At 46.0% G+C, this 12,875-nt stretch overlaps 1 protein-coding gene across 2 annotated transcripts in view; it reads left to right on the top strand.

The window, feature by feature from the left end:
- Window positions 1–12,875, top strand: part of LOC110508265 (macrophage mannose receptor 1) — a 99,736-nt gene that overhangs the window by 37,259 nt on the left and 49,602 nt on the right. For both annotated transcript variants that reach the window (XM_036966149.1, XM_036966150.1), the window contains exons 4-7: window positions 8,183–8,338; window positions 8,574–8,687; window positions 9,392–9,529; window positions 12,614–12,790. In XM_036966149.1, the coding sequence (XP_036822044.1) occupies window positions 8,183–8,338; window positions 8,574–8,687; window positions 9,392–9,529; window positions 12,614–12,790 (585 nt within the window). The remainder of the gene's footprint in view (window positions 1–8,182; window positions 8,339–8,573; window positions 8,688–9,391; window positions 9,530–12,613; window positions 12,791–12,875) is intronic.

Raw genomic sequence — 12,875 nt, forward strand, 5'->3', positions numbered from 1 at the left:
TCTACTCTCTCTACTCTCTCTACTCTCTCTACTCTCTCTCCCTCTCTCTCTCCTCTCTCTCTCTCTCTCTCTCCTCTCTCTCTCTCTACTCTCTCTACTCTCTCTCTCTCTACTCTCTCTACTCTCTCTACTCTCTCTACTCTCTCTACTCTCTCTACTCTCTCTCCCTCTCTCTCTCCTCTCTCTCTCTCTACTCTCTCTCCTCTCTCTCTCTCTCTCTCCTCTCTCTCTCTCTCTCCCTCCTCTCTCAATTCAATTCAATTCAATTCAAGGGCTTTATTGGCATGGGAAACATGTGTTAACATTGCCAAAGCAAGTGAGGTAGACAACATACAAAGTGAAAATATAAAGTGAAAAACAACAAAAATTAACAGTAAACATTACACATACAGAGGTTTCAAAACAGTAAAGACATTACAAATGTCATATTATATATATATATACAGTGTTTTAACAATGTACAAATGGTTAAAGGACACAAGATAAAATAAATAAGCATAAATATGGGTTGTATTTACAATGGTGTGTGTTCTTCACTGGTTGCCCTTTTCTCGTGGCAACAGGTCACAAATCTTGCTGCTGTGATGGCACACTGTGGAATTTCACCCAGTAGATATGGGAGTTTTTCAAATTTGGATTTGTTTTCGAATTCTTTGTGGATCTGTGTAATCTGAGGGAAATATGTCTCTCTAATATGGTCATACATTGGGCAGGAGGTTAGGAAGTGCAGCTCAGTTTCCACCTCATTTTGTGGGCAGTGAGCACATAGCCTGTCTTCTCTTGAGAGCCATGTCTGCCTACGGCGGCCTTTCTCAATAGCAAGGCTATGCTCACTGAGTCTGTACATAGTCAAAGCTTTCCTTAATTTTGGGTCAGTCACAGTGGTCAGGTATTCTGCCGCTGTGTACTCTCTGTTTAGGGCCAAATAGCATTCTAGTTTGCTCTGTTTTTTTGTTAATTCTTTCCAATGTGTCAAGTAATTATCTTTTTGTTTTCTCATGATTTGGTTGGGTCTAATTGTGCTGTTGTCCTGGGGCTCTGTAGGGTGTGTTTGTGTTTGTGAACAGAGCCCCAGGACCAGCTTGCTTAGGGGACTCTTCTCCAGGTTCATCTCTCTGTAGGTGATGGCTTTGTTATGGAAGGTTTGTGAATCACTTCCTTTTAGGTGGTTGTAGAATTTAACGGCTCTTTTCTGGATTTTGATAATTAGTGGGTATCGGCCTAATTCTGCTCTGCATGCATTATTTGGTGTTCTACGTTGTACACGGAGGATATTTTTGCAGAATTCTGCGTGCAGAGTCTCAATTTGGTGTTTGTCCCATTTTGTGAAGTCTTGGTTGGTGAGCGGACCCCAGACCTCACAACCATAAAGGGCAATGGGCTCTATGACTGATTCAAGTATTTTTAGCCAAATCCTAATTGGTATGTTGAAATTTATGTTTCTTTTGATGGCATAGAATGCCCTTCTTGCCTTGTCTCTCAGATCGTTCACAGCTTTGTGGAAGTTACCTGTGGCGCTGATGTTTAGGCCAAGGTATGTATAGTTTTTTGTGTGCTCTAGGGCAACAGTGTCTAGATTGAATTTGTATTTGTGGTCCTGGTGACTGGACCTTTTTTGGAACACCATTATTTTGGTCTTACTGAGATTTACTGTCAGGGCCCAGGTCTGACAGAATCTGTGCATAAGATCTAGGTGCTGCTGTAGGCCCTCCTTGGTTGGTGACAGAAGCACCAGATCATCGGCAAACAGCAGACATTTGACTTCGGATTCTAGCAGGGGGAGGCCGGGTGCTGCAGACTTTTCTAGTGCCCGCGCCAATTCGTTGATATATATGTTGAAGAGGGTGGGGCTTAAACTGCATCCCTGTCTAACCCCACGACCCTGTGTGAAGAAATGTGTGTGTTTTTTGCCAATTTTAACCGCACACTTGTTGTTTGTGTACATGGATTTTATAATGTCGTATGTTTTACCCCCAACACCACTTTCCATCAGTTTGTATAGCAGACCCTCATGCCAGATTGAGTCGAAGGCTTTTTTGAAATCAACAAAGCATGAGAAGACTTTGCCTTTGTTTTGGTTTGTTTGGTTGTCAATTAGGGTGTGCAGGGTGAATACATGGTCTGTTGTACGGTAATTTGGTAAAAAGCCAATTTGACATTTGCTCAGTACATTGTTTTCATTGAGGAAATGTACGAGTCTGCTGTTAATAATAATGCAGAGGATTTTCCCAAGGTTACTGTTGACACATATTCCACGGTAGTTATTGGGGTCAAATTTGTCTCCACTTTTGTGGATTGGGGTGATCAGTCCTTGGTTCCAAATATTGGGGAAGATGCCAGAGCTAAGTATGATGTTAAAGAGTTTTAGTATAGCCAATTGGAATTTGTTGTCTGTATATTTGATCATTTCATTGAGGATACCATCAACACCACAGGCCTTTTTGGGTTGGAGGGTTTTTATTTTGTCCTGTAACTCATTCAATGTAATTGGATAATCCAGTGGGTTCTGGTAGTCTTTAATAGATGATTCTAAGATCTGTATTTGATCATGTATATGTTTTTGCTCTTTATTCTTTGTTATAGAGCCAAAAAGATTGGAGAAGTGGTTTACCCATACATCTCCATTTTGGATAGATAATTCTTCTTGTTGTTGTTTGTTTAGTGTTTTCCAATTTTCCCAGAAGTGGTTAGAGTCTATGGATTCTTCAATTGCATTGAGCTGATTTCTGACATGCTGTTCCTTCTTTTTCCGTAGTGTATTTCTGTATTGTTTTAGTGATTCACCATAGTGAAGGCGTAGACTCAGGTTTTCCGGGTCTCTATGTTTTTGGTTGGACAGGTTTCTCAATTTCTTTCTTAGATTTTTGCATTCTTCATCAAACCATTTGTCATTATTGTTAATTTTCTTCGGTTTTCTATTTGAGATTTTTAGATTTGATAGGGAAGCTGAGAGGTCAAATATACTGTTAAGATTTTCTACTGCCAAGTTTACACCTTCACTATTACAGCGGAACGTTTTACCCAGGAAATTGTCTAAAAGGGATTGAATTTGTTGTTGCCTAATTGTTTTTTGGTAGGTTTCCAAACTGCATTCCTTCCATCTATAGCATTTCTTAATGTTACTCAGTTCCTTTGGCTTTGATGCCTCATGATTGATTATTGCTCTGTTTAAGTAGACTGTGATTTTGCTGTGGTCTGATAGGGGTGTCAGTGGGCTGACTGTGAACGCTCTGAGAGACTCTGGGTTGAGGTCGGTGATAAAGTAGTCTACAGTACTACTGCCAAGAGATGAGCTATAGGTGTACCTACCATAGGAGTCCCCTCGAAGCCTACCGTTGACTATGTACATACCCAGCGTGCGACAGAGCTGCAGGAGTTGTGACCCGTTTTTGTTGGTTATGTTGTCATAGTTGTGCCTAGGGGGGCATATGTGGGAGGGAATGCTGTCACCTCCAGGCAGGTGTTTGTCCCCCTGTGTGCTTAGGGTGTCAGGTTCTTGTCCGGTTCTGGCATTTAGGTCGCCACAGACTAGTACATGTCCCTGGGCCTGGAAATGATTGATTTCCCCCTCCAGGATGGAGAAGCTGTCTTCATTAAAATATGGGGATTCTAGTGGGGGGATATAGGTAGCACACAGGAGGACATTTTTCTCTGTTAGGATAATTTCCTTTTGAATTTCTAGCCAAATGTAAAATGTTCCTGTTTTGATTAATTTAATGGAGTGAGTTAGGTCTGCTCTATACCAAATTAGCATACCCCCTGAGTCCCTTCCCTGTTTCACACCTGGTAGTTTGGTGGATGGGACTACCAGCTCTCTGTAACCTAGAGGGCAACCAGTGGGTCCGTCTCCTCTATACCAGGTTTCTTGCAGGATGACAATGTCTGTATTACCGATTTCTTTGGTGAAGTCCGGGTTTCTGCTCTTTAGGCCAAAGGCAGATGACCTCAGGCCTTGGATATTCCATGATAATATAGTGAAGGCTTTTTGTTCCATAGAGTGTCCAATGTTGTTGGTCGTGGTTTGGCCTCAGGCCAGTAAGTGTGAGCAGAGCCTGCTGAGCATCTGGTACATGCCATTGGCTTCGGCGAGTGTGAGAGTGGGGGTTGGGACTGTTTGCCCGCTCACTACCTGGGCGTATGTGTGGCTTCCATGTTGAGGCCCTCTTTGCGGGGGTGGGGTGCATGGGGTGGGCAGGAGTGGCATAGGTCTGACCTGGGTGGGCCTAAATGGGGTGTGGGCATGGTTGACGTGGGGGGGTGTTGATTGGTTGGGGTGGGGGTGTGGATGTGTCTGGGTGTACTGTGGTCTGGATGTAATTCCTCTTGGCGTGGGTCCTCTATGTGTAGGTCCAGGGGGGGGTCCTGCAGATCTGGGAGGGTGTCTCGCTGGTCTGGATGGGGTGTCTATTGATCTGTTGCTCCTGTGTGAAGTGTTGGGGATACGTTTGAGAGCGATGTCCTTTAGAGTTCGGGCAAAGGTGGGCACTGCTGCCTTGTAGAGGTGGACCTGGTCATAGAGGCTGTTCAAGTCCAGGGTGGAGTGGTGGGCCAGGAAAACGTTTGGTTTTGAGGCACAGTCACGGGAAATACTTGCATTTACCCGCTGTATTGTGGCAGGGTGGAAGTCTTTTCGTGGTAGCAGGGTGGAGATAACCACTTGTGCGTTGGGGAAAGTAGAAGAAGCCTTTTCAATCACTCTCTTCAGTGCTGTGGCCACTCTTTCCTGCAGTGCTCTCAGGTCGTTTGTGCCTGTGTGTATTATTATGTGGCTGGGTGAGCCTAGTTTGGCCTCAGACAGAAGGTCGAGGGCACGCTGGGTGTTTGGACACCAGAGTTTAGACACACTGTGTTTGGGAAAAAGTTTTTTTTCTTCTATATATTTCCCATTTGAGTCCATAAGTAGTACAATCTGTGTCTTGTGTTTGTCCTCAGTGGGTGTGGGGGGGTTGTCAAAAGGGCTATCAGGGTGGCTGACAGGGGGGGTGCTCAGAGGGGGTGAGAGCCTCTGGGCTTGGGGTTCTTCATTTGTCTGTTCTGCTGTGATTTCGACTCTATGGTCAGGGTCTGGTGTGGACTGTTCTGCTGTGGTGTCGACTCTATGTTCAGGGTCTGGTGTGGACTGTTCTGCTGTGGTGTCGAGACTTTTGTTGGGTGCTGAAGTGGGCTGTTCTGCTGGCTTCTCTGTGGGGGTGGCCACCTCTCTAGTGGGTTGTTCTCTGTCACACGCCGTCCCCATCAACTTCTCCTCCATCCCCCTCAACCTCTCCTCCACCAGCAGTCTGATACTCTCCTCTAGTGCTCTGTTCTGCTCCTCTTTCTCCTGTTGTATTTGTCTCACCACTGTCCAAAGTGCAGATATGTCTCTGTCCACCTCCAGCTCTCCGGGTCTGGTTAAGGGGCTGTTGTTGTGCTGGACTGTTGTCTGGGTCTGCGCTGACTGAAGTGTAATCACCTGCTGTTCCAGCTCCACCTGTCTTACCTCCAGCTGGGTGAATTTGTCCTTCATTTCAATGAGGGAGTGGTAATCTGTGCTGGGAGGTTGACTCTCCACTGGGGGTTGCTCATCTGTGGGGTTACATAATGAAGAGGTCTGGTCTGACCCGCTCTGTGTGGGGGTATCATTATCAAGGCAGAGCTTCTCCTGCTGGGCTAATTCTTTGATTAGGTGAAAGTCCAGCTGAAACTGTTTGTGGTTATTCTGTACCATTACTGATCCGGATTTATAGATATTTATATTACTTAACTCAGAGTCCTCGTTATCAAGTATTCTGAGTATTCTACTCTCTCTCTCTCTCTCTCTCTCTCTCTCTCTCTCTCCCTCTCTCTCTCCTCTCTCTCTCTCTCTCTCTCTCTCTCTCTCTCTCCTTCCTCTCTCTCCTCTCTCTCTCTCGCTCTACTCTCTCTACTCTCTCTCTCTCTCTACTCTCTCTACTCTCTCTCTACTCTCTCTACTCTCTCTACTCTCTCTACTCTCTCTACTCTCTCTACTCTCTCTCCCTCTCTCTCTCCTCTCTCTCTCTCTCTCTCTCTCCTCTCTCTCTCTCTCTCCCTCCTCTCTCTCTCTCTCCTCTCTCTCTCTCTCTCTCTCTCTCTCTACTCTCTCTACTCTCTCTACTCTCTCTACTCTCTCTACTCTCTCTACTCTCTCTCCCTCTCTCTCTCCTCTCTCTCTCTCTCTCTCTCCTCTCTCTCTCTCTCTCTCCCTCCTCTCTCTCTCTCTCTCCTCTCTCTCTCCTCTCTCTCTCTCCTCTCTCTCTCTCTCTCTCTCTCTCTCTCTCCCTCTCTCTCTCCTCTCTCTCTCTCTCTCTCTATCCTCTCTCTCTCTCTCTCTCCCTCCTCTCTCTCTCTCTCTCCTCTCTCTCTCTCTCTCTCCCTCTCTCTCTCCCTCTCTCTCTCCTCTCTCTCTCTCTCTCTCCTTCCTCTCTCTCCTCTCTCTCTCTCGCTCTACTCTCTCTACTCTCTCTCTCTCTCTACTCTCTCTACTCTCTCTCTACTCTCTCTCTCTCTCTACTCTCTCTACTCTCTCTACTCTCTCTACTCTCTCTACTCTCTCTCCCTCTCTCTCTCCTCTCTCTCTCTCTCTCTCTCTCCTCTCTCTCTCTCTCTCTCTCTCCCTCCTCTCTCTCTCTCTCTCTCTCTCTCTCTCTCCTCTCTCTCTCTCTCTCTCTCTCCCTCCTCTCTCTCTCTCCTTCCTCTCTCTCCTCTCTCTCTCTCGCTCTACTCTCTCTACTCTCTCTCTCTCTCTACTCTCTCTACTCTCTCTCTACTCTCTCTCTCTCTCTACTCTCTCTACTCTCTCTACTCTCTCTACTCTCTCTACTCTCTCTCCCTCTCTCTCTCCTCTCTCTCTCTCTCTCTCTCTCTCTCCTCTCTCTCTCTCTCTCTCTCTCCCTCTCTCTCTCCCTCTCTCTCCTCTCTCTCTCTCTCTCTCCTTCCTCTCTCTCCTCTCTCTCTCTCGCTCTACTCTCTCTACTCTCTCTCTCTCTCTACTCTCTCTACTCTCTCTCTACTCTCTCTCTCTCTCTACTCTCTCTACTCTCTCTACTCTCTCTACTCTCTCTCCCTCTCTCTCTCCTCTCTCTCTCTCTCTCTCTCTCCTCTCTCTCTCTCTCTCTCCCTCCTCTCTCTCTCTCTCTCCTCTCTCTCTCTCTCTCTCTCTCTCTCTCTCTCTCTACTCTCTATACTCTCTCTACTCTCTCTACTCTCTCTACTCTCTCTACTCTCTCTACTCTCTCTACTCTCTCTCCCTCTCTCTCTCCTCTCTCTCTCTCTCTCTCTCTCCTCTCTCCCTCCTCTCTCTCTCTCTCTCCTCTCTCTCTCTCTCTCTCTCTCTCTCTCTCTACTCTCTATACTCTCTCTACTCTCTCTACTCTCTCTACTCTCTCTACTCTCTCTCCCTCTCTCTCTCCTCTCTCTCTCTCTCTCTCTCTCTCCTCTCTCTCTCTCTACTCTCTCTACTCTCTCTCTACTCTCTCTCTCTCTCTACTCTCTCTACTCTCTCTACTCTCTCTACTCTCTCTACTCTCTCTACTCTCTCTCCCTCTCTCTCTCCTCTCTCTCTCTCTCTCTCTCTCTCCTCTCTCTCTCTCTCTCTCCCTCCTCTCTCTCTCTCTCCTCTCTCTCTCTCTCTCTCTCTCTCTACTCTCTCTTCTCTCTCTACTCTCTCTACTCTCTCTCCCTCTCCTCTCTCTCTCTCTCTCTCTCCTCTCTCTCTCTCTCTCTCCCTCCTCTCTCTCTCTCTCTCCTCTCTCTCTCTCTCTCTCTACTCTCTCTACTCTCTCTACTCTCTCTACTCTCTCTCCTCTCTCTCTCTCTCCTCTCTCTCTCTCTACTCTCTCTACTCTCTCTACTCTCTCTACTCTCTCTCTACTCTCTCTCTCTCTCTCTCTACTCTCTCTACTCTCTCTACTCTCTCTCTCTCTCCTCTCTCTCTCTCTACTCTCTCTACTCTCTCTACTCTCTCTACTCTCTCTCTACTCTCTCTCTACTCTCGCTATGTGTCTCTAATATGGTTATACATTTGACAGGAGGTTAGGAAGTGCAGCTCAGTTTCCACCTCATTTTGTGGGCAGTGTGCACATAGCCTGTCTTCTCTTGAGAGCCAAGTCTGCCTACGGCTGCCTTTCTCAATAGCAAGGCTATGCTCTCTGAGTCTGAACATCTCTCCCCCATCCCTCTGCAGCTACGGAGCATTGGCATAAGAACCCGGTCACAGGTGCATTCTACCAGGTGAACCTCGACTCTGCTCTGACCTGGCACCAGGCTCGGACCAGCTGCCAGCAGCAGGGAGCAGACTTGGCCTCAATCACCGAACCCCTCGAGCAGACCTACTTAGCAGGTAGCGCCATCCGTTGGCCATGCTCACATATATCAGGCGTGTCAAACTCAAGTAGTGTGTTTATTAGTGTACTGTTCATGTACTAGTGTGTTTATTAGTGTACTGTTCATGTACTATTTATGTCATATGGAACGTTCTCTCCTTATCTTATATATACACACACACACACACACACACACACACACACACACACACACACACACACACACACACACACACACACACACACACACAGGCCTGTGTGGTAGACTGCATGTGCCGCTGTGGACGGGGCTGAATGCTCTGGAACAGGACAGTGGGTGGCAGTGGATCAGTGGAAAGCCTCTCCGCTACTTCCGCTGGGACTCTGGTGAGTCCTCACCTTCACACTATTCCCTTCATGCTGCACTACTCTGGACCAGGGTCAGTAACACTATAGAGGGGTGAAGGACCAGGGTCAGTTACACTATAGAGGGGTGAAGGACCAGGGTCAGTAACACTATAGAGGGGAAAAGGACCAGGGTCAGTTAGTTACACTATAGACGGGAAAAGGACCAGGGTCAGTTAGTTACACTATAGAGGGGAAAAGGACCAGAGTCAGTTACACTATAGAGGGGAAAAGGACCAGGGTCAGTCACACTATAGAGGGGAAAAGGACCAGGGTCAGTTACACTATAGAGGGGAAAAGGACCAGGGTCAGTTACACTATAGAGGGGTAAAGGACCAGGGTCAGTCACACTATAGAGGGGAAAAGGACCAGGGTCAGTTACACTATAGAGGGGAAAAGGACCAGGGTCAGTTACACTATAGAGGGGAAAAGGACCAGGGTCAGTTAGTTACACTATATAGAGGAAAAGGACCAGGGTCAGTTAGACTGTTAGTCTTCAGATGTAGTGATATATGTATTGTTGTTGTTAGTCTTCAGCTGTAGTGATATATTTGTTAGTCATCAGATCTAGTGATATAGTTGTTAGTCTTCAGATCTAGTGATATAGTTGTTAGTCTTCAGATCTAGTGATATAGTTGTTAGTCTTCAGTTGTAGTGATATAGTTGTTGTTGTTGTTTGTGTGCAGGTCATCCTCTCACTGATCCTGGTCATATCTGTGGACTAGTCGACCCAAGTCAGCAGTCCTACTGGCAGAGCTCCCTGTGCTCCAAGAAACATGGCTACGTCTGTCAGAAAGACCCACCTGCATCCCCCGTTCCCCCAGGTAGGTCTGTCAGAAAGACCCAACTACATCCCCCGTTCCCCCAGGTAGGTCTGTCAGAAAGACCCAACTACACCCCCCGTTCACCCAGGTACAGTGCCTTGCGAAAGTATTCGGCCCCCTTGAACTTTGCGACCTTTTGCCACATTTCAGGCTTCAAACATAAAGATATAAAACTGTATTTTTTTGTGAAGAATCAACAACAAGTGGGACACAATCATGAAGTGGATCGACATTTATTGGATATTTCAAACTTTTTTAACAAATCAAAAACTTTAAAATTGGGCGTGCAAAATTATTCAGCCCCCTTAAGTTAATAATTTGTAGCGCCACCTTTTGCTGCGATTACAGCTGTAAGTCGCTTGGGGTATGTCTCTATCAGTTTTGCACATCGAGAGACTGACATTTTTTCCCATTCCTCCTTGCAAAACAGCTCGAGCTCAGTGAGGTTGGATGGAGAGCATTTGTGAACAGCAGTTTTCAGTTCTTTCCACAGATTCTCGATTGGATTCAGGTCTGGACTTTGACTTGGCCATTCTAACACCTGGATATGTTTATTTTTGAACCATTCCATTGTAGATTTTGCATTATGTTTTGGATCATTTTCTTGTTGGAAGACAAATCTCCGTCCCAGTCTCAGGTCTTTTGCAGACTCCATCAGGTTTTCTTCCAGAATGGTCCTGTATTTGGCTCCATCCATCTTCCCATCAATTTTAACCATCTTCCCTGTCCCTGCTGAAGAAAAGCAGGCCCAAACCATGATGCTGCCACCACCATGTTTGACAGTGGGGATGGTGTGTTCAGGGTGATGAGCTGTGTTGCTTTTACGCCAAACAAAACGTTTTGCATTGTTGCCAAAAAGTTCAATTTTGGTTTCATCTGACCAGAGCACCTTCTTCCACATGTTTGGTGTGTCTCCCAGGTGGCTTGTGACAAACTTTAAACAACACTTTATGGATATCTTTAAGAAATGGCTTTCTTCTTGCCACTCTTCCATAAAGGCCAGATTTGTGCAATATACGACTGATTGTTGTCCTATGGACAGAGTCTCCCACCTCAGCTGTAGATCTCTGCAGTTCATCCAGAGTGATCATGGGCCTCTTGGCTGCATCTCTGATCAGTCTTCTCCTTGTATGAGCTGAAAGTTTAGAGGGACGGCCAGATCTTGGTAGATTTGCAGTGATCTGATACTCCTTCCATTTCAATATTATCGCTTGCACAGTGCTCCTTGGAATGTTTAAAGCTTGGGAAATCTTTTTGTATCCAAATCCGGCTTTAAACTTCTTCACAACAGTATCTCGGACCTGCCTGGTGTGTTCCTTGTTCTTCATGATGCTCTCTGCGCTTTTAACGGACCTCTGAGACTATCACAGTGCAGGTGCATTTATACGGAGACTTGATTACACACAGGTGGATTGTATTTATCATCATTAGTCATTTAGGTCAACATTGGATCATTCAGAGATCCTCACTGAACTTCTGGAGAGAGTTTGCTGCACTGAAAGTAAAGGGGCTGAATAATTTTGCACGCCCAATTTTTCAGTTTTTGATTTGTTAAAAAAGTTTGAAATATCCAATAAATGTCGTTCCACTTCATGATTGTGTCCCACTTGTTGTTGAAACTTCACAAAAAAATACAGTTTTATATATTTATGTTTGAAGCCTGAAATGTGGCAAAAGGTCGCAAAGTTCAAGGGGGCCGAATACTTTCGCAAGGCACTGTAGGTCTGTCAGAAAGACCTCCCTATAACCCCTGTTCACCCAGGTAGATCTGTCAGAAAGACCTCCCTAAAAGCCCCGTTCACCCAGATCCAACACTCTGTTCTACTCTGCTCAATTTAATCCAGTCCATTTCAATCTTGAACAGTTTGTTCAGTCTAGTCCAGTTCATTTTAGTCCAGTCTAGTCTAGTCCATTTCAATCTTGAACAGTTTGTTTAGTCCAGTCTAGTCCAGTTCATTTCAGTCTAGTCCAGTCCAATTGAATCTTGAACAGTTTGTTCAGTCTAGTCCAGTTCATTTCAGTCCAGTCTAGTCTAGTCCATTTCAATCTTGTACAGTTTGTTTTAATTACGCTCAGTCCATTTTGGTTAATTTCAGTTCAGTCTAGTCCAGATAATTTCAGTCCAGTCCAATCTAGTCCAGTTCATTTCAGTCCAGTCTCGTCCAGTCCAGTCTAGTCCAGTCTAGTCTAGTCCAGATAATTTCAGTCTAGTCCAGTCTACTCCAGTCTAGTCCAGATAATTTCAGTCCAGTCCAGTCCAGGCCAGTCTAGTCCAGTCCAGTCTACTCCAGTCTAGTCCAGTCCAGATCATTTTAGTCCAGTCTAGTCCAGTCTACTCCAGTCTAGTCCAGTCCAGTCCAGTCTACTCCAGTCTAGTCCAGTCCAGTCTAGTCCAGTCTACTCCAGTCCATTTCAGTCCAGTCTAGTCTAGTCCAGTCCATGTCAGTCCAGTCCAGGCTAGTCCAGTCCATTTCAGTCCAGTCTAGTCCAGTCCAGTCTAGTCCAGTCCAGGCTAGTCCAGTCCATTTCAGTCCAGTCTAGTCCAGTCCAGTCTAGTCTAGTCTAGTCCAGTCCAGTCTAGTCCAGTCTACTCCAGTCTAGTCCAGTCTAGTCCAGTCCATTTCAGTCCAGTCTAGTCCAGTCCAGTTCATTTCAGTCCAGTCTCGGCCAGATAATTTCAGTCCAGTCTAGTCCAGTCTAGTCCAGTCTAGTCCATTTCAGTCCAGTCTAGTCTAGTCCAGTCCAGTCCAGTCCAGTCTAGTCCAGTTCATTTCAGTCCAGTCTCGTCCAGTCTAGTCCAGTTCATTTCAGTCCAATCTAGTCCAGATAATTTCAGTCCAGTCTACTCCAGTCCATTTCAGTCCATTCTAGTCCAGTCCAGTCTAGTCCAGTCTACTCTAGTCTAGTCCAGTCCAGTCTAGTCCAGTCCAGTCTAGTCCAGTTCATTTCAGTCCAGTCTAGTCCAGATTATTTCAGTCCAGTCTAGGCCAGTCCAGTCTAGTTAATTTTTGTATTATATTGTTTATTATGGGCGGTGTATTTCTTGTATTCTACAATGTGTTTCCCTGTGCTTGTGATCCACAGAAGTGACAGGTTACTGCTCCAGTCCGTGGATTCCCTACGCTGCCAGGTGCTACCTCCTCCAGCGTACCAAGAAGACCTGGACAGAGGCTCAGACGGAATGTCGGAAGGACGGAGGCGACCTGGCCAGCATCCACAACATTGAGCAGCACAGCTTTGTGATGTCACAGCTGGGATATGGTCAGTGAAACACAGATACGCTGACACGTTAGACAGTCAGTGAAAAGGCTAACTCCAACTCTCCCCTTTCCCTCCTCTCCTCCTC

The sequence above is a fragment of the Oncorhynchus mykiss genome, chromosome 28, assembly GCF_013265735.2.
Source record: "Oncorhynchus mykiss isolate Arlee chromosome 28, USDA_OmykA_1.1, whole genome shotgun sequence".
Taxonomy (NCBI): Eukaryota; Metazoa; Chordata; class Actinopteri; order Salmoniformes; family Salmonidae; genus Oncorhynchus; species Oncorhynchus mykiss.